The sequence below is a fragment of the Falco naumanni genome, chromosome 1, assembly GCF_017639655.2.
Source record: "Falco naumanni isolate bFalNau1 chromosome 1, bFalNau1.pat, whole genome shotgun sequence".
Lineage (NCBI taxonomy): Eukaryota > Metazoa > Chordata > Aves > Falconiformes > Falconidae > Falco > Falco naumanni.
Genome location: NC_054054.1, coordinates 126,907,525 through 126,934,737, shown reverse-complemented (window position 1 = coordinate 126,934,737; position 27,213 = coordinate 126,907,525). Strand labels below are relative to the sequence as shown.

The 27,213-nt window shown below is 58.6% G+C and overlaps 1 protein-coding gene across 1 annotated transcript in view; it reads right to left on the bottom strand.

Annotated features, from left to right (window-relative positions):
- The window catches only part of DNAH17 (dynein axonemal heavy chain 17), a 39,420-nt gene extending 17,587 nt beyond the window's left edge, over window positions 1-21,833 (bottom strand). The window contains 50 exon segments of the mRNA XM_040582242.1: window positions 20-167; window positions 324-426; window positions 974-1,139; window positions 1,236-1,443; window positions 2,428-2,601; window positions 2,758-3,040; window positions 3,217-3,365; window positions 3,489-3,616; window positions 3,862-3,994; window positions 5,271-5,408; window positions 5,569-5,796; window positions 6,287-6,425; window positions 7,027-7,184; window positions 7,691-7,795; window positions 8,218-8,374; window positions 8,483-8,514; window positions 8,516-8,644; window positions 9,134-9,265; window positions 9,407-9,514; window positions 9,681-9,806; window positions 10,272-10,424; window positions 10,648-10,774; window positions 10,955-11,046; window positions 11,125-11,472; window positions 11,706-11,828; window positions 12,056-12,304; window positions 12,862-13,014; window positions 13,259-13,345; window positions 13,466-13,582; window positions 13,661-13,883; window positions 14,146-14,315; window positions 14,408-14,665; window positions 14,769-14,951; window positions 15,201-15,344; window positions 15,762-15,902; window positions 16,006-16,109; window positions 16,337-16,445; window positions 16,785-16,931; window positions 17,073-17,268; window positions 17,386-17,654; window positions 17,865-17,981; window positions 18,216-18,383; window positions 18,787-18,870; window positions 18,951-19,106; window positions 19,414-19,539; window positions 19,708-19,793; window positions 19,885-19,984; window positions 20,071-20,263; window positions 20,530-20,723; window positions 21,478-21,833. Coding sequence (XP_040438176.1) covers window positions 20-167; window positions 324-426; window positions 974-1,139; window positions 1,236-1,443; window positions 2,428-2,601; window positions 2,758-3,040; window positions 3,217-3,365; window positions 3,489-3,616; window positions 3,862-3,994; window positions 5,271-5,408; window positions 5,569-5,796; window positions 6,287-6,425; window positions 7,027-7,184; window positions 7,691-7,795; window positions 8,218-8,374; window positions 8,483-8,514; window positions 8,516-8,644; window positions 9,134-9,265; window positions 9,407-9,514; window positions 9,681-9,806; window positions 10,272-10,424; window positions 10,648-10,774; window positions 10,955-11,046; window positions 11,125-11,472; window positions 11,706-11,828; window positions 12,056-12,304; window positions 12,862-13,014; window positions 13,259-13,345; window positions 13,466-13,582; window positions 13,661-13,883; window positions 14,146-14,315; window positions 14,408-14,665; window positions 14,769-14,951; window positions 15,201-15,344; window positions 15,762-15,902; window positions 16,006-16,109; window positions 16,337-16,445; window positions 16,785-16,931; window positions 17,073-17,268; window positions 17,386-17,654; window positions 17,865-17,981; window positions 18,216-18,383; window positions 18,787-18,870; window positions 18,951-19,106; window positions 19,414-19,539; window positions 19,708-19,793; window positions 19,885-19,984; window positions 20,071-20,263; window positions 20,530-20,723; window positions 21,478-21,819 — 7,903 coding nt within the window. The 5' untranslated portion in view covers window positions 21,820-21,833.
- Between the last annotated feature and the right edge of the window lie 5,380 nt (window positions 21,834-27,213).

Genomic DNA, 27,213 nt, shown 5'->3' with positions numbered 1-27,213 from the left:
CAGTGTGGTAGGGGCTCACCCAGCGCTGCTGCCACCAGCTGGGGCTGCAGCTTCTCGACAGCTGGTGGCATCCTCTGCAGGGCCAGGTGCTGTGCGAGGATGGTGCCGTACACGGTCAGCAGAGCCTCCTGGCCAGGAAAGCTCATGGTGAAGACACAGAAGTGACGCTGCGGCAAGGGACAAAAATTCAGGTGCGAGCTTTGCTCCGAAGGGGCTGATGCAGCCAGCCAGGACCATGAAGTCCCATCCCACCTCACCCAGGCTCTGGTCCCAGGAGAGTGAGCACGTGGGGCACAGCCCCCAGCCACATGGATCCTGCCTACCTGCAGCCTGGAGTCGATGGTAAAGGACCCTGCGGTTGGGTTCATGCAGGCCACATACTGGCAGTTGTGAATGTCCTTCAGGGTCAGCTTGTTCCTGTCGTACCTGTGCAGGGACCGGGACCATGTCGCTTTCCCCAGGGACGGGTTCCTCCAGTTGGGCTGTGCCCCACCAGCCCCATGGAGCTCAGTTGGGGGGATGTGGGAGCAGGGGTCCCCATTTCTGTGGTGCTCAGCAAAGCCTGGCACCACCTTCGGCAATGCTGTGTGTGGCCCTTCTTGTGCCCCATGGCCACACCTGGCCTCAAACCCCCTCACGACAGCCGGCACTCATCACCTCTTCCCCCCTTCCCAAGTGAGCCCTCCCCACTGCTTGCGCTGCATGCCCTGCCAGCACTGGTGATGGGGCCGTTTCCCTTGGATGGGGTGTGGAGTCACCAGCAAAGAGTTTCCCCATTCCTCTGCCAAAGTCTTCCCACAGCTCTGGGAGGGAGCAGGCAGCTCAGCTCTGCCAGCAGCACGCGCAGGAGGCAGCACGGGCAGGGCACGGCTGCAGTTCTCCACCGGGGTGGGAGAGGTACCGGTGCAGCACAGGTTTGCCAGGCAGAGGGTCACCGAGGTCCCACAGTGGGGGCCACCTGCCAGGCACTCACCAGTGTCCATGGTCCATGTGCTGCCGTATGAGTGTGTGCGGTGCCACGGTGCCGTACTTGTCTACCTCTGGCATGTTCATGTCATCGATGAAGTAGATAAGCCTCCTGGTCCCCGGTGGGCCGTAGTTCCTCCCTGACTTCTTCTCCAGGGACTTCTCAAAGACAGCTGCAGCAAGAGGAGCTGGTGGGCCACCGGGCAGCACCATGGGGCTGTGTGGCACAGCTTGGCACAGGGCCAGCTGCTGGCTTGAGCCAGCCTTACCCTGCAGCATGGCTGAGGTGGTGTAGAAGTTGAAGGGCACAGACTGCACAAGGTATTCATCTGCATGGAGCGCTTCAAGCTTGTCCCACGTCAGGATGGATTTTCCCGTCCCCGTGTTCCCCACCAGCATCACCGGCCTCTGCTTCTCCATCAGCAGGTCCATGAAGTAGCGAATGCGGATGGTCTCTGTCGTGTGCACCATGGAGGCCTGAGGAAATCACACTGTCAGGCCTCAGAGCTTGCCTCCTGCTGCCAGAGTTGACGTTTGCCCAGAGGTGGGATCTACTGCTAGGGCAGCAGGCAGCATGCCAGCAGCCTGCCTGGTTTTCCCGGGAGTGCCAGCTGGTGAAGTGGCAGATGCTCTCTCTCTGTACAAACCTGATCCCTCTCTAAAGCAAAAAGTCTCAGATGCTTGGTTATTCTAAAGACTTTCTGAACACTAGGAGCTGTCAGAAAACTGAGTTATTAAAACAGAACAACACAGCACAGCTCCTGAAACTGTCCCCAGTGTCTTTGTTCAGCCAATGCAAGGGCCAAATTCAGCCATGGCACCTCTCCCTCTCCCTACGTAAAATCACAGAATGGTTTGGGTGTGAAGGGGCCTTAAAGACCATCTAGTTCCATGCCCCTGCCATGGGCCAGGACCCCTCTCGCCAGCCCAGGTCGCTCCCAGCCCCGTCCAGCCTGGCCTTGGACACTGCCAGGGATGGGGCACCCACAGCTGCTCTGGGCAGCCCGGGCCAGCACCTCGCTGCCGTCACAGTGAAGAATTTCTTCCTTATATCCAATCTAAATCTACCCTCTTTCAGTTTAAAAATCTTTGACACCCCTCCCCTTCCTCAGGACAGCATTTCAAAAGACATGCAAATAAAGTTTTGAAGTACAGTTTTGCATTTGGGCCATAGTTGCAATTATTTCATGAGAATCTACAAAACCCCAGGTTAATCAGAAATCAAAAAAGAAGAGTGGCCACCTGCAGCTCTCACTGAGGTTTCTTCAGGGTAAAGCAGAACCACAGAAATCCACAGGGTTTGCCAGGTGCCACCAGCCTGTGCGGTGGTGTGTCAGAGCCACTCCAAACCCCTGCACTGCTCCAGGCACAGGGTCTTGCCCCATTGCTCAGGATCATGGAGCAATAAACAAATAAAACATAAACACAGACAGCTTGTGTAAATACCTGTAAAAAAAATACCTGTAAAGGGACTTCAGGATCGAGTTCAAATTTTGGCACTTTTTCAGTCCAGGGCATGAATTTCTTTGTTTCTGGATCAATGTAATAATCAAATATAGTCCCCTGCGAAGGAAACTTGATGGTTTTAAATTCTTTCACCCACCACTTGCTGAACTCCAGGCGGTAATCCACGAGCTGGGAGGAACCAAACGGAGAAAAACTGAGGAACTGGCCAGTGCCGCTGCTTTAGTGTTTTCCAAAGGGCTGCAGCTGAGGGACAAGGCTGGGCAGGAGGCTCTGGCAAGCTGGCAGCTGCGGGCAGGTGCCGAGTGGTTGGTCCCACAGCCGTACCTGATCCTGGGACAGGGCCCCACCAAAGGCCCAGGCACAGGCGAAGACGAAGTAGAGCTCGTATAGCTCCCAGGGCGAGTCTGGCGGGGTGGTCTGTGGCGTCAGGAAGCACTCCAGCAGGTACAGCACCGTTTGTATCACCGTCACCTCAGGGACAGGGGTGATCTTCTTGAATCCAGACTTGAGCTTCTCTAGGCACACTGGCAGGTACTTGTCAAAGAGGATCATCAAACTGGTCTTCTCAGACTGCACTGTTCTCGTCTCAATCCAGCTGGTCACAATGCTGCAGGAGGGATGGGTAGGGCTGCAGGAGAGTGCATGGGGGGCCAGTGCCCATCCCATCCCATTCCACCCTCATCCCATCCCATTTTGTCCCATCCCATCCTGTCCCACCTCATCCCATCCCATGCCGTTCTGTCCCATCATGTTCCACCCCTCCACCTCCCTCCCTGGGCTCACGGGTTCCAGCCCAGGTCTGTGTGGTTGACATAGAGGATTCCTGCCCGGGACACAGTTGCTGGCGTGGCAGTCCGCAAGTGGCTGATCTCGAAGAGGAGCCGCATGGTGGGGTTGAGAGGGATGCGCTCGCTGCTGGCCAAGGTGAGAACCTGGGGGAAGTGGCCCATCATGGGGGCATGCCCTGATCTTGGGGCCCAGGCACGAACACAAGCTGATCACCTCGAGTAAATATAAACGAGTGAGCAAAGCTCCTGGTGTGTGATGGCACCGACCTTATTATCATCCATGACTGTGTTCAGGGACTCGATCCACACAGGGTCAACATCTCCATCAAGGATGATCCACTTGGGCCCCTTGTGTGTGATGTTGGCCAGGTCACGCATTGCTGAAGAAAACAGACCTGCTCCATAGAGACATGTGGGTTTGTCCTTTCCATGCATGGCACGTTTGCTGGGGGAACATGTGGGACTGGGTGCTTCCCTGAAACATGTTCCTCCTCCCTCCCACTCCAGTAAAAAGCCCCAGGGAAAGGTCTTCCCATTCCATCACTGCATCACAAGTGTTTACAGAGACACAATTTATGAAGGCATTTTCCTGTGCACCAGCCACTGCTGAACTGTGGTTTGGGCCATGTTGGTGTCTCACCGTCCTTCCAGTCTCGTGTGGATGGATGAATAAACCCAAACAGCTCATGGCAGGTCACAGCCTTTGGGTCAAGGTCCACGGTGACTGGCTTCCGCTTCATGCTTTGGTACGTCTTGTTGAGTGACCTCAGCACCTGTGAAGAGGGGAGCCACGCACCTGCCACAGCTGCTCCTGTTACAGATTTGCTAATAAGTTAAGATTGATTGACTTCGTTTGATTGATTATTTGATTGTATAAAATCAATTATGTAATAGAAATATAGAAGGATAAGAAATATATTTTAATGAAACTTATAGTTATATAGTAAAAGCTGCTATAAAAATCCTCTGTACAGCCCCATACTAAGGCCGGAGGTATTGGTCAGAATCACCTAGTAGGAATGTTTAGAACTTAGATAACAGACTTAAGATTCAAGATGATTGTTTATATGTAACCTAGGAGAATGCACTAAAATGTCAAAATGAGAATTGATGTGAACTGGGGAGAGTCGAGTGAAGCAACCCATAGTTGCCGGCCAAGAAACAGTTACCTTAAGTGAAAGGTAATTCCGGCAGGGGGAGATTGAGACCACCGACTCACATACCACCTCCCCAAATCGTACCCCAGACCCATTTCCGGACCTTTCTAAGCTTTCCTGCGCAGAATCGGATATGGGAGGAGAGCATGTTAATGATTTATGGAAAATATTATGATTATGCATGAATACTTAATGAATATGTATGAGCGAGTTATATAAAAGGTGTATGATTTTGAACCATGGCGTGCGTTGATCGTGAGAGGACTCACTCACGCACCCGGCCGTTAATAAAGAAGTGTCTGCTTATCTACATCTCATTGGTGTCGAGAAGTTCTTCATTCCGAGATTTCGGTAACATTCCTACAAGGGTGTTTGCAGCCTTCGGCAGCCTTTGCCCACAGCGGGGGCACAGAACCTTGCTCCCACCCACTGCAGAGCACCCATGCCTGGACAGCTGCTGGGGAGGCTCCGGACTTCCCTCTGCAGAGCCAGCTCCTGGCCAGGGTCTTGTGGGAGCACAGAGACCCCCCAGCAAGCACCGTCCGGCCTGTCTCCGGCACTGCAGCACGCAGGGCGTTGAGAGAGTGTGCCTCTGCCAACTCTGTGCCTCATCCCCGCTCTGCTCATGGGTGTCCTGGGCAGCCCCTTCACTGTGCATCCCAAACCTGTTCAGTTCCATGGGCTGAGCCTGGCACGCGTGGTGCTAGAGGACCAGCATGGCTGTGGGCACTGGCCCCTACCCAGCCACTGCTGCTGGTGCAGCTGGGGTCTGTATGGCCAGCTGAGGCCAACCACAACATCCTTGCCGAGAGGACAGAGAAGGCTGTGCGATGTGCGACAGAGAAGGGGGCAGGAGGGGGACCTGTGTCCATGGGGATGGTTTGGCCACTACCTGGGACTTGCCGCAGCCGGCGTTGCCGACGACGAAGACAGAGTGTCTCACTTGCAGCAGCTCCTCCAGCTGCACCACCTTGAGCACGAAGCTCTCCTCTGCCTGCAGCTTCAGCTCCAGCATGGACTGCCTGATGATCTGGGAGGAAGAGTGAGTGCTGACCACGGGCAGCCGTCACATCCTTGGCAAGGCCCCAGAGATGAGCCGGCCACCCCAGAAGGGCTGAATGGACCTTCAGCCTCTGCACCCTGCTGGGGCTGGGATGTCTCTGGCACTGGTGCCGTGCCTGGGCTCGCACCTTCTCAAAGTTGAGGTCCCTCTTCCTGGGGACGTCCAGGGATGGGAACAGGTCTCTGATCAGCCCCATGAAGATGGGCAAGTCATCTGTCACGATCTTGGGGATGTTAGTGTCTCGTAAAGCTCTCATCAGAACTTGGTCCTCGGCAAGGCCAGGGTCCCCTCTCTTCATGGAGCCCGCTACCACCAGCACAGACTTGATAGCTCGCAGACCCCAGTCATAGTGGTCCTGCCAACAGGCAGCAAAATATTACAGCTTCATTTTGGAGAGGGAGAACTGCTTTAAACAACTCAACAAAGGAACATCCTGTCCATCGCCCCACACCCAGGTTGTCCATGCTGTGTCCAGCAGACTGGACTTAAAGTGAGATTATTTAAAATACATGTCCCAGCCAGTCACGAGGAGAACAGCAGTCTGACTTGCTTCCTGGAAGCACATTTTTATTGTAAATCACTTCTGCTGAGATGAATAATATAGGGATGCTCTCATCTTAACTGTCTGTATTCTCTTCTATTTTTGGACTTTTTTATTTCTTCCATAAGGCAGAAATATGCCATACGATGCACCAGCATGGAAGTGGAATTTATCCAGCTCTAGACGTGAACTATGCAGATCATCAGCCAGCAAGATACTACCATGAATCCTACTATAATCTGTCAGGTTTCAAATTCAAATAAACTCTTTCATCTTAATGAACCATGCAATATTGTTAAATTACCTGTTTAGACAGTAGATCCTTGCACAGTTTATACAGAGTAATGAACTTTCTTGCTAGAAGCTTAGCATCAATAAAACCTTCTGCAACAAGCATGATTTCACAGATCAGTTCAAAATCGGGGACCACCATGGCACAGGGTCTGGAGAAGAGTGGCAGTGGGTTAGGAGGGCTGTGCACAGATGTCCACACACACCTCACCCTCCCACAAGCCAGCATGAGTTTGCACCCAGTATCCAATATAAATTGTTCCTTGCTCATCAGAGAATTGGGCAGTAATTTACACTGGCTGGGGTCTCTAGAGGTTTCTTGTCCAGCCTCCTGTTCCTAGCAGGGCTCATGTCACAGCTGGATCAGGTCACCCTGCACCTTCTGCAGGCACAATTTGAGTTCCTCCATGGACAGAGATCCCACAGCATCCCTGGGCCACCCCTTCCAGTGCTTGACCACCTTTTTTCTTATTCTCAACTGGATTTTTAGCTGAAGGTGGTAATTAGACACGCCAAGCATCCTCTTCCCCAGGCTAAGCAGCCCAGCTCTCCCAGCCCTGACCATCTCAGGGTCTTTGAGCAAGGCTGTCCTAGGGTGCCAAGGTCTTTCCCTGACACAAGGGCCACCAGTACACACAAATATCTTCATTTGTACTAGCAAAGGCTTAGATCACATTAGCACACGAGCGTTACTGCAGACGTAAATGCTGTAACAACTGCCAGTTACACAGTGATCCATCTGCCTATGGGTACCTGAACAGAGCTTTTAAATTTTCAGGCAGTTCTGTCCATCCTGTGTAGCCAGGATTCATGGTTATGAACAGCCCAGCCGATGGGATCAAAGCAATCGTCTCTCCAAGGAAACTGAATGTTTTCTTCTTGGCACGAATTGCATCTTGAACACATTTCACCTGGCAGGCAGGCAGAGGTGTCAGTGTCGACAGCCCCGTGGCTCCCTGCCCTGCGCCCCTGGCTCACCCTCGCTGCCTGCCCATGGAAAGTGAGCCTGGAGGGTTGTTCATGCTATCAGCAATGCCAGATACAATGCTGAGGGCTTGCCAAAGCCATGGCGGCACAGCCATCCCCACTCAGGAGAGCTGGCCTTAAATCAGCTTCTTCCCAGACACTGCAACACCCTGTCCCCAGGCAATGGCAGAGCTGGCGGGGGGTGGGGTGGGGGGTGGGTGACAGGTCACTGGGATGGGACACGTGGGCTGGGTGATCTTAAATGTGCCCCAAGCCCCTATACTGCTGTGATTCCCCTCCACTTGCATCCCTGCATGACACAGTGGAAATAACAGCAGCAAACCGTCCCTTTGAAAGTCCGGCTTAACAGAAACATTCGCACATGAACTGGAAAGTCTCTTCCAGTCCCTATGGCACTATGCTGCCACCAGTTTGTATGAAGAGCACGCACCTGCACAGCAATCACGGACAAAACCTCCACCGAAATGCTGTTGAACTCATCAAAACATCCCCAAGTGCCGGTCTGAGCAAGCCCCTTGTAGGTATTGCTGCAGGACTGGACAGAAAGCACCAGAGACAGGCTTCAGACACCAAACTTTTACACAGAGGCTGCAGCGTGGGGATTTGTTAAGAAAGTCCAAGGGCTGGGAGCTGCTGTTGTTTGTGCTGTTCCCTAGGGAAATGCCCTGCAGCATCACAGCCCCCCTGGGCTCCCCCGGGGCTTCCAGGGACACGAGCTGGCCAGAGCCACGGTGGGAGTGAGCAGCACAGAATGGCACCAGGGGCTGCTGCTGGACCCACATGTCTCTTGTTGGCTGTTGAGTTGGGGAGAGGAAAGCAGCATCAGTGATGGATGCTGCAGCCAAACACAGGGGCTGCATGCTGGAGTGGTGCCTCCTGAAAGAGGGTCCCCCCTAGCTTTGGTGGACATCTCATGGCTCTCACGTTGGTGCCACTGTCCCACTCCCCCGTGCCTACCTTGTAGTCCATCTGCTTGGAGCAGCTGAAGATGTAGACCATCATGCCCACTGCCCGGCCCAGGTCCTTGACGGTCTCTGTCTTCCCAGTGCCTGTGGGGCCGATGGGGGCCCCCCCCATGAAGAGGTGGAGGGACTGCATCAGGGTAATGTAGCACCTGTGGAGGGGAGGACATCAGAGCTGAGCAGTGCCAGCAGTGCAGCACAGCCACGGAGCCGATGTTATTGGCGTGGGCAGTGGGAGGTGCAGGGACCCGAGCCCGTACCGATCTGTCAGGGGGGTGATGACCAGCCGGGGGGGTGTTCCCCAGGTACTCGTAGAAGTACTGGAGCTGAGCATCACAGATGTTGATGTAGCAGTGCCTCCTCTCCTCGTCCCAGCAGTGCCGGAGCTGGGACTGCCAGGTGAACGCCTGGGCACTCTCCACCTGTGGGGCAGCTGGCTGTAGGGGGCAGGCAGGTGCCAGTGCTGCCCACTCCATCCCGCCGGCACCACAGTGAGTGCCCACACACGCCTGGTCGGGACCATTTCTGACCTCAGTAAATGGGGACAGAGTCAAACAGGTCCCAGTGCAATGCTGGGGTGGCTGAGAACCATCCCTCCCTGTGGCCCAGCCCACCCCATGCTGACTGTGGTGCACAGTCCTGCACCGTGGCTCATGGCTCCCACTGAGCATGGCAGCAACCAGCACAACCGCTCCTTGACCTGGCTCTGACCAAGACCCAGCCCGGTCTTGTCTGACCCCGGCTGTGCTGTCACCTCCCTGGCTCCTGTGCACCCCTCTACCACCCCACATGTGGTTTCCTCACGTAATCAGGATACTTTGAAAATATTGGAAAGCAATAAAATAACAGGAAATCTGTGCTCAGAAGTGCCAAGACACAAAGCAGTAAAAATATCCTCATGTAACGAATACCTTCTCAAGGATCATCTTGGCCACAACATCCCTGGCATGGATATCAATGGTACAGATTGTCATGATCTTCATCCTGTCTCTGGCAGTTAGGTTTCCAGTGAGTAGTGAGATCAGTGCATTTAGCTGAGTAATCTGAGGAAGAAAAGAAATGATGAACAGAAAAATGACATCAGCATTTGCCAAGCTCCTGGTGCCCCCCAGGACTGGACCTCGCCTCTTCCGAGCAGAGAGGGGCTGCAGGACAGCTCCAGGGCAGGTCCAAGGGATGCCAACCTGCTTTTTGTTGTAATTCCTCATTGCATTCTCATAGCCTTCCTCCAGCCTTGAAAAGGCAATGCCAACTTCTGTGGTCCACCAGATCTGGGTGCATGTCAGAGCAACCTGCAGCAAACCACAGAGACAAAAAGTGGCCATAAAGGGAAATACGCCATCCCTGCAAAGACACAGGGCAAGTGCCTGCACCTCCCAGGGCTCTCTGCTTGCTTCTCCTCTCAGACCTCAGCTCACACAGCCACTGGCCAGCCTGGCCCCGTGTGGCAGCTCCCACCTGTGCCGGGTAGTCAAACACCCACTGCTCCCGTGGCTTCTCCTCGTAGGTCACCATGGCCTCGGGGATCAGGTGCCGCAGGCTGGAGCGCATGCTCACCAGCACTCGGCTCAGCCAAACCTCCACCTAGAGGGTCACATCCAGCAAATCCTGAGCAAGCGGTTCCTAACCCAGATGTGTCCAGTCTGGCTGCACCACCCTGTGACAGCACACAGGCATCTCCCTGCTGCTCTGCATGGCAAGCTTCTCCTGTGCACTGTGACAAGCTGCAAAGACGACCCCAGCACACAGCCCCGCAGGGCACTTCCCATGGCAGCTTATGGAAGATGGTCTGAGGGCAAACAACAGAGAGGGGAAAAACCCACCGCGAGCGCCTGAGGGGCTGCAGGGCTGGGGCAGGTTTGATATTGCTGCTGTGTTCTTCTACAGCCCTAACACAGATCCCATTTCTGGATTTTTTTTGGCTGAAAGGCTTCAAGATTGTATTTTAAAACTGCTGCCAGGCTGTTAGTGCACAACAAAGGCTCATCCCCACCCTGAGCCTGCCCACCCCTGCCCCTGCAAGCAGAGGCTCCACGAAGCTCAGCTGACCTGGCCGGACAAGCTGCAGTCTGCTCTGAAGGGCACGTACTCCTCATCCCTACTGAACAGCCCCAGGCCAACCTTCAGGGGCTTTTTGTCCGGACTCATCTTGAACTTCAATTTAGCCAGACTGTCGAACAGCTTCAGCAGATGACGGGACACCTGAAAACAGAGGCATGGCAAAGGTCAGGGACTGCGTCACACAGAGGTGTGATCGCCGCTTGGATTAACTCCTGCACAGCTCTCAGGGCGGTGCACCCCTGAGAAGGGGGATGCTGGGGATGGTGTTCTGTCCCTTAGGATGAAAAATATTTTTAAGCTGCTATAACAAGTTAGCATGCTAGAGACATGGGACTTGTCTCCACGCTTTATGCACAACTTATACCTCAGCTGGCTCATTCCCATTAGATAAAATATCAAGCAGGTCTGCAGAGGAAACAAAGTAGAATCTGGGAAAAGCCAGTCTTTTGGTCTCAAGGTATTCAGCCAAAGCCTTCTCACAGAGCACCAATCTAACAGAAAACAAAGAAAAAACCCTGCAGTTAAACTCCCGCATTTTAGTTTTCACTCTTTGCTAAGTCCTTGTCATGTTGAGACAGATGCCACTTTAGAGAAATCAAACTCTTCCTTGGCCTTAGGCCAGCCAGCACAGGCCTCTTGGTAATGCTTCACCAGGACAACTCCAACCTTACCTTTTCTGCAACGCCTCTAGCTTGTTGTAGAGACCAGGCTTGTTTGTAGCTTCAATCACATTGGGAGTTTTTACTGCATCAGCCAATAAGTCCTGCAAGAGGAAAAATGATTCAGCCCTACCTAAACCAGCGGCGAGCTCTCAGGCACCTGGTGGGGACAGGCTTCGCACTTTGAAATCTTGATCGACATCATGAAAATGCTTCGAGTCCTCCAGCAGGTGACTGTGGATATCTTCAGAGCCGATGAAGATGCTTTCCAGGTGACTCCACATCCTTTGCACCTCAGACCAGATGCTGATTATGGAGTCAGTGGTTGACAGCTTCTGCTGCCAGCCCGACACCTCCTGAAGGAAAAAGGTGAGGTGCTTGGAGGTCATCAGGTTCTGCAGCTGCACTTGGTTGTCCTCTAGCGTCTCGATGAGCACCTCATCTGCCTTGAGCAGCATGATGCCGGTCCTGGTGTGGGGCTCATGCTTGAACTGCATTGTTGCCCAGGTAGTATCCAAGGTGTTCAGCACCTACAGACAGGGTGTGAGAAATGGGCTGGACTCTGTGGTGCTGGGTCCCAGACACTGCAGAAAGGCAAGGCAGTGACAGGAATGCTTCCCCCATGGCATGAGATCCATGGGTGCTGCACTGCGTGTGGACTTCAGCTCCCAGAAGCAGGAACACAAGCACTAACAGCCACACAGACACACCGGAGCGGAGCAGAGCTCTCAGCAAAGGAGGGTAGGAACCAAGCCCCATTCACCTTCTCAATCCCCAATTCTTTCGTGGCTTTCTCCACGATGCCATGAACCTCATCCTCAAACTTGTGCAGGTTCAGCTGAAGTAGATCTGCGAGGGTTGTGTCCTTGGACATGGTGAAGTTCACCTGGAGCAGAACCGGCACTGTCAGGGCAGGGACGCCCCTGCAGGGAGAGGCAGCCCAGCAGCTCACCCAAATAAGCTCATTAACACCCACGTTTAAAGACACTACACAACTATGTGTATATGGCCAGCTTTTAAAACAGATTGCATGCTTCCCCCAATGGATGCAAATCTCAAGAGCCTCCTAGGCCAGGGGTTGGAGCCAGGGAAGGGCGGGAAGGCAGGGAGCACCTTGGTTGCCTGCATGAGCTCCTGCCAGTGCCGGTCCCTGATGGCCAGGCTCTGCAGCTCATTGATGGGGCGCAGGGATGTTATCATGTTCTTCACGCTGTTGTCCAGCCCTATGAATGCATCCCAGCTTCTCATCTCCTTATCCAAGCTCTGAATGTCTTCAGCAAATTTCTGACAATTGATATCCATCTGCTCAACATTGATATCCTTCCACTTGGTGGTCTTCCAGTTGTCAATGCTTGTGTTAACCTGAATTCAGGAATACATTTTTACAGGACATGTAATTAGCAGAAGCATTCTTGCCTAGGATGAAGAGCAGCATGCCCAGTGCCAGCACACCCCACGTACCCCTGTTGGGGTGCGCAGCCTCCACACCAGCAGACCTGCTCTAATGCTGTGACAACCCGCCCCGTGTCTCATCCTACCTCTCATGGCAACGAGACTCTCAGAGGAGCTAACCTGACCTTGCACCCTTGGCTGGCAGTGCCCAGCTGGCACAGGGAGGTCACACCAGGTGCCCCATGCCTGCTGACAGCGCTCTGCTGTCAAGCCCTTGCTTGGAGGCAGTGTTGGGCATTGTGCCCTGGTGCAGGGACCAGCACCGAGCCCAGGGGTCCTGATCACTCTGCTCGACCACAGATGGCTACCAGCAGCCACCATCTGCAGATACAGCTCATCACAGCCTCAGGAACTTCAGAGCTGTGAGGGCCAGCCCAGCACACCCCAGAAGCCTGTTCTACACACCCCAGTGCTCCTGCCTCACCCTGCCCTCCCCAGCATGCTGGCTCATAGACCGCAGCACGTACCAGGACAATCATGTCCCAGAGCTCCTTCAGCAAGCGCACCTCCCTGTGGCACGCTTTGAGCTGTTTGTATTCTGGGACCGACACTTCAAATAGCCTGGCTGACTTGGACAGGGCTGCCATGTCACTCTCCATGGCAGCGATGCTCTTCTGTTGCTGGCCGGAGACAAAGAAAAGGTCTCAGCTGGGGACCGTGTGCCAGGGACATGTCTCCTACCCTGGTGATGGCTCTGTCCCCACTGCCACAGGGCCAGATCCTCCCCATTGGGCTGGGAGCTGGAGCCAGAGCAGTTGCCCCTCCCCAGCCCTGCTGTGTAGTAGCACCTGGTGCATGAGGCTGGGGGTGACCGGGCAGTGCTGGTGGGGACAGTGGTGGCCCTGGTGTCCTCCCCTTCCTTACCTCGTTCAAGGACTTGTAGGGGTCTGGGTCAGTGTATGAAAAGGGAGCTTCTCCCCGGAAGGTCTCCCAGAAGGCATGCTGCTGGGCCTGTGGGGGAGGACAGGGCTCAGCGGGGCAGCCGGGAGCTGGCAGCTGGGGAGAGCAGCGTGGTCATCCTGCACTTGCTGAGAAGCAGCTCACTTGCCCCCCAAGCCCCAAGGCAGGTACCTTGAACTGCTGGCACTTCCTGCAGATGAGATTGACCTTATTGGCTTGCAGGGGCGCCATGTTCTGCTTGACACGCAGGCAGAGCTTCTTGGTGCTGTCCCAGTGCTCAGGAAGGTCCTGTGGCAAGTACTGCATGATGTTGGCAGCCCGGACCCAGGAGCCTCTGCTTAGCCCCCCGCACCCCCAGCAGCTCACGTTGAGCTGTAGGTGGATCTTCTCCGGCATCTCCTCTCCATAAGTGCTGAGCAGGGCAACTGTCTCCTTCAAGGGCTCGAACATGCTGTCAGTCGCTGCCTGCCTCTCCTTGACCCTCATCAGGTGTCCCGTCACCTCCACCAGCCCTTCATAGTCTCCCTCCTCCAGAGGTTTACTCAAGCTGGTGTTTGCCTCTTGGATGAAATCTTCCAGCTCCTGGAGACTGGGAGGAAGGTGGTGGTGCTCACCAGGCATTCCCAACAGGGTTCACAGCTGCCCCAGTGCTTGCTCAGGGCTTGCTCTGCAGGGCATGCCCCCCCAGGGACTCACCCCCACAGGGATGCCTGGCACGTTCGCCCACATCTCCACAGCTCCATCCCTTGGGGACAGCCTGCCCCGGCACACTGTGGCCTTTGCCACAGCACAGCTGTGCTCCAACCACCAGGAGTTCCCCATCCCCATGCCAGGGCTCACCAAGCCCTTACCTGGTGGTAACGTGGCTGGTGAGGTGCTGCCGGAGCACCAGACCCCGTCTCCTGACAACGCTCAGCAGCGCCTGCTTGAAGGTGCGGCAGTCGCTCTGAAGCCACCCCCCAAACACCTTCATGTTCGCTAACCCCAGCACCTCCTCGCACAGCGCCTTGCAGGCGTCAATCTGGGGACAAGAGCTGGTCACTGCCCATGGCCGGCACCTCCCTGGGCACCCAGTGTCCTCCTGGGAACCCGGTACCTCCCCAGGCACTGTACCTCCTGCTGAAAGAGCTGGAGGGATGGGGTGCCATGAGCTGGGGGTTCCTCTGGCCGCAGCTCCACCTCCTCAGCATCAGGGGCACTGCCCAAGGCAAGGAAGCGCTGCAGGAACTCCTTGGGGTCCTCCAGCCACAGGTGGCTAGCTAGCTCCTCGAAACTGGCACTGTACTCCTTGGCTTCCATCATGGCACTGACTGCCAGTGACACCACCTCCTCCCGCATCCTGCTGAGGTCCGTCTGCTCTTCCAGGGTGGTCTGAAGGGACAGGCAGAGCTCTTGCAGACTGGCTGAGGGGACTGGGCATCCTTGCCCACCTCCATCTGGAGGTGCTGGGAGGTGCTGCCTGCCATGGACTGACCTTGTAGCTCAGCTTTCCCTCCAGCAACCGAGGCATGCACGCCGTGGATGCGTAGATATCGCTGAGCAGGCTCTCCATCAGCTGCAAGAAGTTGTTGTCGTCTCCCATCTCCAGCGAGGGACGGTACTGCACTCTGCCATCGCACAGCTCCATGCACACCTCGAACAACGGGGCCATGTCAGCCTGAAACAGGTCAGCACCCCACATGGTGATTCACATTCCGTGTCCCCCCAGCCCCCAGCCCCGTGGTCCTCCTGCAGCAGGAACAAGGGAGGACATCGGCACCTCCAGCGCTCGCTGCATGGGTGTGCCAGTGAGCACCGGGATGGGTACATTTGGCCACTAAACAAATGCCTGAAGAAAGGTGAGCCGTGGGACATGCCAAGCACGGGCAGAGCAGGGCACTGTGCCACAGGGCAAACCTGGACCTACATCAGGGGCCATGTTGGTGAGCAGCAGCTGCAGAGATTTGTGGATAAGTCTGAAGAGTCCATCCAGTATAATTCTGTCTATGTGTCCCACGTAGTCCAGCCATTGCTGCGATGACTTCTCAGCCTTGAACAGATCTGCATTCTCCTGTAAGCAGGAAAAAACAATTGCCATTTGTCAATAAATACAGATACCCAGCAAACATCCCAGTTCCCAACACTGTGAGTGAATGAGTCTTCTCTCGTGGTCCCTGTGGGTTTGTCCTGCCTGGCTGTCACGTGCATCCTGCATTGTTCTTTCCCTCTCAGCTGTATGACACCACAAGTTGCAGCCCTGACCTCATCCGAGAGGACAGTGGATTTCTGGAGTCCATGTGCAGTGTTCAATGGTCTTTCACTGGAGCCTTGTCTCAGCAGAGACCACAGGACTGAACCCCAGGTCAGAGTCCCCCGCTTGCAGTTACAAAACGGGGGACACCAGTGGGTTCAGAGCATCACAGCACGCGAGGGACAGACAATTCTTGTTAAACCAATTCTGACTGACGTGTCCTGGGACCCATCTCACCTCCACCAAGTCCTGGATCTTTACGCCTGCGTCCCTAATGGCAGCACAGCGCTTGGTTAAGGTGTTTGCTTTCCCATCCAGGTCCAAAAGTGCTGCCTCCTTGTTGCCTTTCCTTTCAAACACGGGAGTGGCTGAGCACTCCTACAGGGAGAAGATGACAGGGCTGCTCCGCTATGCTGGGGAAGGGTGAATCCCTGCAGGAGGCTTCCCCGGAAGGTACTTGCAAAGCACCAGCAAAAGCTACCTCCATCAGCTGGGTGATATTTTCCATGTTTAACTTTGCTTTCTGGACCCTGGTCTGCAAGCCATGCAAGGTCTCTCTCATCTCTCGGATATACTCCATGATGCCTGGGAGGAAAACACACGTCCAAACTTGACAGGTTACACAGATACCTCCAAGGCAGCAAGCTGTGCTTGGGGCACTTCGGGGCTATTCACCATGTTTAGCCCTCCACCTCACCCACCCGTGTCTGCAGGACAGGGGTCCATGTTTTGGGTGTGATGGCTGAGGGGACCCGAGGCAGGATGGTGCCACGGGCGAAATGCACAGAGAGGATCTCTGGGTGGGTTTGTACCTTCATGGTGCCAAAGCAGGGTGTGCTCTGCACTGGCCAGCCGGCTGTCCACGGCCTCCAGCTGCCCTGCCACCAGCGGGAGCTCCACGGGCAGCAGCTTCTGCTTCACCTGGGGAGCCAGCACGTCCGCAGGTGAGTGCTGCAGGCACTGCTCCAGCTGAGACGCACTCCCTGGGGCACTGCTTTTACAGGGGAATGGTGTCCCCACCCCAATGACACCAAGCTTGTGGGGCGGAAAGAGGCTGGTGTGGCAGCAGTAGCAGCAGCTTGGCTCAGTCATGGGATGGGCAGGAACCAGGGGTGCCAGTGATATGCCTGCTGTAACCCCCCGAGGCTTCAAGGACCCATCTTGGAGGAGCCTCTCTCAGGGGGCTCCCCAGCCAGCCTCAGCCTGGCCAGTGTGTGGGGTATGGAAAAGCAGCTGGATTGTCCCCCATTTGCAACCTGCCTCATTGTACCAGCCAACGATGAGATTCAGGTTGTCCACAAACTTTTGGAAAGTCTCATTTTGAGCGAAGAGGCTCTTGGCACTGCCCGGGATGTCCTCCTGCTGCTGGAAGTTCAAGTACTTCACCTCCCGCAGAACAGCGATGAGCTGCGAGACACAATCGCCGGAGAAAAGGCTCGTTAGTAAAACATGAAATGTCTCACCACAGCCTCTGCGACAGATTTATGTTCAGGTGAGGGACCACTGTCCTCCCCCTGTGCCAGGCTGGCTGCCCACCCCAGCACTGACCTCTTTGCTGAAGTTCACGCTGAGCAGGGAAGAGCCAGGGTCCCTTAGGATCAAGGGCTGCTCCAGGCTGAAGTGGCAGTCCTGGCCGGCTCCACATACCCACTCCTCATAGACCTCCTTGCGGTAACCCTGCAGCAGCCCCATCATTTCTTTGTACTTCGCAGACACCAGTTTAGCTTCAGCACTGACCATCACACTGTCAAGGTCATGATAAAGCAGCAGCTGCTGCAGCAGGACACAGGAGGAAACACATGCCAGGCCAGATCCTGCCCTAGCTGCTGCCCCACGTCCCCGTGGGGTGACCCACACATACGGGTGGCTGATGACGAACAAGTCCCTGTATGGTCCCTCCAGCCGCTGCTGAACCTCCAGAGCCCACTTCAGCTGCCCGGCCACCGGCGGCATGTTTTTGTGGGTGACCGGCCCCCCCTGGCATGGCGGTGGGGAAGTGGTCTGGGTGTCATACAGCACCTTCACGCTCTCCAGCTCAGCTTCAAACATTCTCAGCAGGGCTGAACAACAGTGAGAAACCTCCACCTTTATCAAAGGTCGCTCCAGCAGGGGGGCAAACATCTGCACCAACTGTAGGAGAAAGAGGTGTTGGCTTCTGTGCTCCAGAGCATCACCGCAGTGACCTGGTGACACCCCCACTGTCACTCCCAGGCACGGGTGTGGCATGCCAGGCTGCAGGCAGTGTCCCTGCTGCCAGCCTCTGGCGCTCAGGCAAGGATGCCCGGTGCCCAAGGGCAGGACCCGTCGAGTCGGGGGGGCGGGGGGGGGGGGCACATATACCTTCACAGCAGATGTCAGGCAGTTGCAGTCATCAAAGCCTCGGCAGAAGATGGTGGCCAGCCGCCTGTCCATATCCTGAATCTTCTTCTGCAACTCTGCAAAGTCTTTGTCCAATTGCTGCCAGTAAAAGCAAAATGATTTAAGCTGCCTCAGTCTCTGCACTTTCTTCCCAAATCTTTCCTGAAGGATTTGCTGGACCCGGACAGCCCAGCACCATATGACCTGCTGCAATGCGAGCACACGTGCTGCTACGGGACAGTTTTACATGCAGCTCTTCTTCCAGCATGTTCTGACAAACAATTTTTTTTTCATTTAGCAAATGCTTTCCCTTCCATACCAGCATTCACTCACCTCTTCTGTGGGCTCTAAGGGATTGTATTTGCAATCAGCAAAACTCTTGATGATTTCAGAGACCTCCTCGTAGATCTGAAACATCTGGCTCCTGAGGATGTTTCCTCTCAGTCCTCCCAGCTCTACCTTCTCCAGCTTCAGAAACTCAATAGCTGTTTGGTACAGCTCCTGGCGAGCACAAACCATCATCTCATCCAGTTCCTCTTGGTGGCAAACCCCAGCTCCCCATGCCCTGGCCCTGTGGGTGCAGAAGCTGCAGCACCAGCACAGGGCTACACCTTGCAAGTTCACCGCTCCCCAAGAGCATCCTTCCCAGGGACGCTTTGCAGCCTGACTGGGGGTGCTTGTCTGGCCCTGGGGGTGTGGGGACATGGGTGTTGCGCTGGGAACAATGGCACTGTGCTGCCAGCAGTACACCGCTGCTGGGCTCCAGCCTGCACCAGCAGCCCCAGCCCACCCCAGGGCTGAAACAGAATTTACCCCCATGCTGTCCTCAGGGGACCACCCCAGCATCTCCGGGGCAGGGGAGCCTGCATGGGACTGGTGCTGCTCCAAAATGCTGGGCTCTCACCTCGATGGTCTTGAGCCTGTGCAAGAAGGAGTCCATTCTCGTAAGGACAAGGGAGGGAGGGAACTCCCAGAGCTGCAGCTCCTCCTGGAAGAGGAGAGGGGCCGTCAGCAAGTAGAGCTGGCATGGATGGGGCCAGGCAGACCTGCACTGTCCCCTGCACCCACCGGGAATGATGTGGGCAGCAGGTTGGAGCAGTAAGTGCTGTACGACTGGAAGACCTTCTCTGTGGTGGAAATGCCCAGTCTGATTGCTTCTAAGATCTCTTCAGTTTTTCCTTGCAGCCCCTTCATCACATCCTTGGGGCCCAGGAATTTTTGGGTCTAGAACAGGCAGATGCAGGCAGTGGCCATTGGCAGAGGGGCCCGCAGGAGGCTCCTCCTGCCCCCATCCACCCTCCAGCCCCACGGGCTCTCTGGTGGTTGCCTGCAACCCACACCTGCCCCAAACCCTCTCCAGCCCTATGTGAGCTCTTTGCTGGTCCCTTGATTGGGGTGTGTCTACATCACCCCAGCTGTGCTCCCCACAGTTGCCCTGTGTCATCCCTCCTGCCAACAGTCCCACAGCAGGACAGCTGGAGGAAATGGTGGTGGCTTGATGCTGGAGCCACCGCCAGCCCCAGGGCTCTACCATCTCAATGAAGAGGTTGCAGGTCTCCTGCAGGATGACGATGACGCGGGTGGGTGAGCTGTAGTGCTGGCAGTAAGCCTGGAGGAGGCGGATGGTGCACAGCACCCTGTCTACGTAGGGCTGCAGCTGTGGAAGCAGAGACGCATTAGCGTGGGGCCATGGCCACACCAACAAGGGCTGGGCAGAGCCAGGGTGAATCTGTACCCACACACAGCTTCTGATGCGCAGCACCCTGGCCTCTCCCTGGATGAGGAAGCCAGACGGTGCCTGGTTATTTTACCATGTATAACTTACTTGGGAATAATCCACTTGTTCCATCTCTTCCAGCAGGATCTGAAGCGGTTGCAGGTGGAGGCTGATGTCTTCGGCTTCCTCCAGGCCTGGACCAGAGGAAAAACTCAGCGTCGGGGAGGGGGAAGCCTTGCCAGAGGGGTGAGCGGCAGTTGTCCACCACATCGCTGGGGGGCTTACCGGCACTGACATCCCTGAACATGCTCTGGAGTGGCGGCCAGTAGCAGCTGTTGGCCTTCTCCAGCATCATGGCCAGCACCGTCACTTGGGGTGAAAGCAGCTGGCAGGGGAGAGGTGGCGGGCTCAGCACCAGGGGCTCAGTGCCAGTGACACATGGCTGCTGGCCACCTATGGGCAAGGCAGTACCTGGCGGTTGATGCATTCCAGGTTGACCATCCTGGTGTGCCAGAACTTGAACTCAGTCCTGGGCAGGGGGTGCAGGCCCTCCAGCAGTGGCTGTGCCGAGTCCTTGTTCAGGATGTCTCTGATCTGGTGGGACCACTTGATGACGATGGTCTCAATGGCATGCAGCTTCAAAATATCCACAGTGTCCACTGGGCTGAAAGGCAGCCAGGTTATGCTCCAGCACCAGGACTGGCCCCAGACCACCCCAGGGGAGCCCTGCATGCCTGTTTGTGGCCACCTTAGCCAGCACGGCAGCCTGGCATGAGCCTTTTGAAGGTGCTCTGCTGCTGAGGGATGGTTGTGACCAAAGATGCTCAGAGGTTGAGCCAGTGTCCCAGCTTCTGTCCCTCCCAGAGGGCTCATGATGCCCTGGGCCCCTGCCAGGCTTTGCTGGTGCCAAGCAGTACTGGCAGAACCCACCAGTTCAGGATGGTGCTGGAGCCATCATGGCTGTCCAGATGCTCTGGCAGCAGGAGCAGTGGCTTCCCCTGGATCTTCCTGCCCATCATGAACATCTCATTCTTCAGCTGGCGGGTTTGTTGCATGACGTCCTCCACCACCACCTTGGGCCAGCCCGCCACATTCTCCTTCCTCAGGAGCAGGGGGGACACGACCTGGAGGAGAGGGCTTGGTTGGATGCTCAGTAGGGTCTCCCAGTGCAAAGGGCAGCATGCAGCTGCACTGGTTTGCACAGCATCCCCTCCTGATGCCCACCCATGCTCCCAGCTCAGCCACAGCTCTGGCAGCGCCGATGGATTTTGCTGATTTTTTCTTGTCAGCGTGACCATGAGTCCCCTCACCCTGTGGTGATTTCCAGCTCTCATGGGCTGGACAGTGCTGGGAGCAGTGCAGTGAGCGTGCCCAGTGGGGTCAGGGGCTGGCACACAAGCAAAAGCCCCTGGCACCGAGGATGAGGAATCTCAGGGGCTTGACCCAGCTTTTGGGTGCTCTGGGGCGGCAGGCCTCTGAGCGGGAATATTTCTGGCAAGTTTGAGAGAAATCCATTCAGACATTCCCCAGCTGCGGGGCTCAGGGAAGGGGGAATTATGCTGAGTTTTTAAAACCACAGAGGAAGCAATCCAGCTGGGGCCCGGCAGAGAACCAGGCTTGTGACCTTCACCCGGCTGTGTGTGCTGGTGGGGCTGGGCCAGCCCACCACACAGCAGGGTCGGTGGTCGGGAGCCATCCCAAGGCCAGCGCTAGCGCCTGGGGTGATTTTTCTTCTACTAATTTAGTTTGAGCCCTCCTAAAGTTCTGACTACAGCAGCCCACAGAAGGTGCTTGGACAGCAGCGGTGTGGGCAGGGACCTTGGCTCGTCCCACTTGCCCCAAGCTTGTACCTGGTACCCACCTGTGTGGGCAACCCACCTCCTCCACCACGGTCACGAGCTGCTCCACGGGCGAGAGGCCAATGTCTCCTACCAGCAGCTGGCTCCGGCATTTCTCCCCGCTGATGTTCTCCCTCTTCTTCACAAAGTAGATGCCCTTACCCCTGAGGGTGGGTGGGAAGTGGGTGGTTGGCAGGAGCTGCCTGGCAGGGTCCAGCTCCAGCACCAGCTCCAGCATGTCCTGCTGTTTGAAGAACTCGTCCAGCATGGCCATGGCCCCCTCACTGCCCACAAACTCGCTCCACTTGTCCGGCTGGACCCGCAGCAGCACCGCGGCGAAGCTCTCCAGGAAGCCAAGCCACTTGTCCAGCACGGCCGACATCCCGCCAGCACCGGGCTCGCCTGGGCAGGGGGCAGACAAAGCCCTGCTCAGCCAGCAGCGACGCAGACCCCACACCCCAACCCCTCCGCACTCCCCTCGCCACCCGCCCTGCCACTGCCCTCAGCCTCCCCTTTGTACACCATGGGCTCACCAGGAGCTGCTGGCCCCACCGCCCTCAACTGGCCCCATCCCTGCCCAGCCCCATTGCCCCCCCCCCCCAGCTCCAGCACCCCCAGCCGGCCCCAATCCTGCCCGGCTGCACCACTCCCCCGCCTGTCGCACCTCGCAGCCCCCAAGCAGCCTCCAGCCACTTCCAGCTGGACTGGCACCAGCCCTGGCCCCAACTGGCACCAGCCCCGGCACCAGCCCCAACCGACCCCTGCCCCAACCGACCCCTGCCCCAACCGACCCCTGCCCCAACCGACCCCTGCCCCAACCGACCCCTGCCCCAACCGACACCGACACCTGCCCCAACCGACACCTGCCCCAACCGACACCGACACCTGCCCCAACCGACACCTGCCCCAACCGACACCGACCCCTGCCCCAACCGACACCGACACCTGCCCCAACCGACCCCTGCCCCAACCGACACCTGCCCCAACCGACCCCTGCCCCAACCGACACCTGCCCCAACCGACCCCTGCCCCAACCGACACCTGCCCCAACCGACACCTGCCCCAACCGGCACCGACACCTGCCCCAACCGGCACCGACACCTGCCCCAACCGACCCCTGCCCCAACCGACACCTGCCCCAACCGACACCTGCCCCAACCGACACCGACACCTGCCCCAACCGACCCCTGCCCCAACCGACACCTGCCCCAACCGACACCTGCCCCAACCGACACCTGCCCCAACCGACACCTGCCCCAACCGACACCGACACCTGCCCCAACCGACACCTGCCCCAACCGACCCCTGCCCCAACCGACACCTGCCCCAACCGACCCCTGCCCCAACCGACACCTGCCCCAACCGACCCCTGCCCCAACCGACACCTGCCCCAACCGACACCGACACCTGCCCCAACCGACCCCTGCCCCAACCGACACCTGCCCCAACCGACACCGACCCCTGCCCCAACCGACACCTGCCCCAACCGACACCGACACCTGCCCCAACCGACACCTGCCCCAACCGACACCTGCCCCAACCGACACCTGCCCCAACCGACCCCTGCCCCAACCGACACCTGCCCCAACCGACACCGACACCTGCCCCAACCGACACCTGCCCCAACCGACACCTGCCCCAACCGACCCCTGCCCCAACCGACACCTGCCCCAACCGACACCGACACCTGCCCCAACCGACACCTGCCCCAACCGACACCTGCCCCAACCGACACCTGCCCCAACCGACACCTGCCCCAACCGACACCTGCCCCAACCGACACCTGCCCCAACCGACACCGACACCTGCCCCAACCGACACCTGCCCCAACCGACACCGACACCTGCCCCAACCGACACCGACACCTGCCCCAACCGACACCTGCCCCAACCGACACCTGCCCCAACCGACCCCTGCCCCAACCGACACCTGCCCCAACCGACACCGACACCTGCCCCAACCGACACCTGCCCCAACCGACACCTGCCCCAACCGACCCCTGCCCCAACCGACACCTGCCCCAACCGACACCGACACCTGCCCCAACCGACACCTGCCCCAACCGACACCTGCCCCAACCGACACCTGCCCCAACCGACACCTGCCCCAACCGACACCTGCCCCAACCGACACCTGCCCCAACCGACACCGACACCTGCCCCAACCGACACCTGCCCCAACCGACACCGACACCTGCCCCAACCGACACCGACACCTGCCCCAACCGACACCTGCCCCAACCGACCCCTGCCCCAACCGACACCTGCCCCAACCGACACCTGCCCCAACCGACACCGACACCTGCCCCAACCGACACCTGCCCCAACCGACACCGACACCTGCCCCAACCGACACCGACACCTGCCCCAACCGACCCCTGCCCCAACCGACCCCTGCCCCAACCGACACCGACACCTGCCCCAACCGACACCTGCCCCAACCGACACCGACACCTGCCCCAACCGACACCTGCCCCAACCGACACCGACACCTGCCCCAACCGACACCTGCCCCAACCGACACCTGCCCCAACCGACACCTGCCCCAACCGACACCTGCCCCAACCGACACCTGCCCCAACCGACACCTGCCCCAACCGACACCGACACCTGCCCCAACCGACACCTGCCCCAACCGACACCTGCCCCAACCGACACCTGCCCCAACCGACACCTGCCCCAACCGACACCGACACCTGCCCCAACCGACACCTGCCCCAACCAACACCTGCCCCAACCGACCCCTGCCCCAACCGACACCTGCCCCAACCGACCCCTGCCCCAACCGACACCTGCCCCAACCGACACCTGCCCCAACCGACCCCTGCCCCAACCGACACCTGCCCCAACCGACCCCTGCCCCAACCGACACCTGCCCCAACCGACACCTGCCCCAACCGACACCTGCCCCAACCGACCCCTGCCCCAACCGACACCTGCCCCAACCGACCCCTGCCCCAACCGACCCCTGCCCCAACCGACCCCTGCCCCAACCGACACCTGCCCCAACCGACACCTGCCCCAACCGACCCCTGCCCCAACCGACACCTGCCCCAACCGACACCTGCCCCAACCGACACCTGCCCCAACCGACACCTGCCCCAACCGACCCCTGCCCCAACCGACACCGACACCTGCCCCAACCGACACCTGCCCCAACCGACACCGACACCTGCCCCAACCGACACCTGCCCCAACCGACACCTGCCCCAACCGACACCTGCCCCAACCGACACCTGCCCCAACCGACACCGACACCTGCCCCAACCGACACCTGCCCCAACCGACACCGACACCTGCCCCAACCGACACCGACACCTGCCCCAACCGACACCTGCCCCAACCGTCACCTGCCCCAACCGACCCCTGCCCCAACCGACACCTGCCCCAACCGACACCTGCCCCAACCGACACCTGCCCCAACCGACACCTGCCCCAACCGACACCTGCCCCAACCGACCCCTGCCCCAACCGACCCCTGCCCCAACCGACCCCTGCCCCAACCGACCCCTGCCCCAACCGACCCCTGCCCCAACCGACCCCTGCCCCAACCGACACCTGCCCCAACCGACACCTGCCCCAACCGACACCTGCCCCAACCGACACCTGCCCCAACCGACCCCTGCCCCAACCGACACCTGCCCCAACCGACACCTGCCCCAACCGACACCGACACCTGCCCCAACCGACACCTGCCCCAACCGACCCCTGCCCCAACCGACCCCTGCCCCAACCGACACCTGCCCCAACCGACACCTGCCCCAACCGACCCCTGCCCCAACCGACACCTGCCCCAACCGACCCCTGCCCCAACCGACCCCTGCCCCAACCGACACCTGCCCCAACCGACACCGACACCTGCCCCAACCGACACCTGCCCCAACCGACCCCTGCCCCAACCGACCCCTGCCCCAACCGACACCTGCCCCAACCGACACCTGCCCCAACCGACACCGACACCTGCCCCAACCGACACCTGCCCCAACCGACCCCTGCCCCAACCGACACCTGCCCCAACCGACCCCTGCCCCAACCGACACCTGCCCCAACCGACACCTGCCCCAACCGACACCGACACCTGCCCCAACCGACACCTGCCCCAACCGACACCTGCCCCAACCGACACCTGCCCCAACCGACCCCTGCCCCAACCGACACCTGCCCCAACCGACACCTGCCCCAACCGACACCTGCCCCAACCGACACCTGCCCCAACCGACACCGACACCTGCCCCAACCGACCCCTGCCCCAACCGACACCTGCCCCAACCGACCCCTGCCCCAACCGACACCTGCCCCAACCGACACCTGCCCCAACCGACCCCTGCCCCAACCGACCCCTGCCCCAACCGACACCTGCCCCAACCGACCCCTGCCCCAACCGACACCTGCCCCAACCGACACCGACACCTGCCCCAACCGACACCTGCCCCAACCGACACCGACACCTGCCCCAACCGACCCCTGCCCCAACCGACCCCTGCCCCAACCGACACCTGCCCCAACCGACACCTGCCCCAACCGACACCTGCCCCAACCGACCCCTGCCCCAACCGACCCTGACACCTGCCCCAACCGACCCCTGCCCCAACCGACCCCTGCCCCAACCGACACCTGCCCCAACCGACCCCTGCCCCAACCGACACCTGCCCCAACCGACACCTGCCCCAACCGACACCTGCCCCAACCGACACCTGCCCCAACCGACACCTGCCCCAACCGACACCGACACCTGCCCCAACCGACACCTGCCCCAACCGACACCGACACCTGCCCCAACCGACACCTGCCCCAACCGACACCTGCCCCAACCGACACCTGCCCCAACCGACACCGACACCTGCCCCAACCGACACCTGCCCCAACCGACACCTGCCCCAACCGACACCTGCCCCAACCGACCCCTGCCCCAACCGACACCTGCCCCAACCGACACCTGCCCCAACCGACCCCTGCCCCAACCGACACCTGCCCCAACCGACACCGACACCTGCCCCAACCGACACCTGCCCCAACCGACACCGACACCTGCCCCAACCGACCCCTGCCCCAACCGACACCTGCCCCAACCGACACCTGCCCCAACCGACACCTGCCCCAACCGACACCTGCCCCAACCGACCCCTGCCCCAACCGACCCTGACACCTGCCCCAACCGACCCCTGCCCCAACCGACCCCTGCCCCAACCGACACCTGCCCCAACCGACCCCTGCCCCAACCGACACCTGCCCCAACCGACACCTGCCCCAACCGACACCTGCCCCAACCGACACCTGCCCCAACCGACACCTGCCCCAACCGACACCGACACCTGCCCCAACCGACACCTGCCCCAACCGACACCGACACCTGCCCCAACCGACACCTGCCCCAACCGACACCTGCCCCAACCGACACCGACACCTGCCCCAACCGACACCTGCCCCAACCGACACCTGCCCCAACCGACACCTGCCCCAACCGACCCCTGCCCCAACCGACACCTGCCCCTACTAACATTGACAACAGCCCCAACCAACACTGACACCGGCCCCAACAGACTCCATCACCAGCCCCAACTGGCCCCAGCCCCAACTGACGCTGGCCCCGACCAGCACCAGCCCCAACCAACACTGGCCTCTACTGACACCAGCACCACCCCAGTTGCTTCGTAACAGTAGAGCTGCCCTCTCCCCCCTGCATCCCTGCCCGGCACCCCTTGGCTAGGTCTGCTTGCCCACATATCCTCCACTTTTGCTGGGGTCTCGACACAGTGCCAAGGGTTGCCCCATCTGAG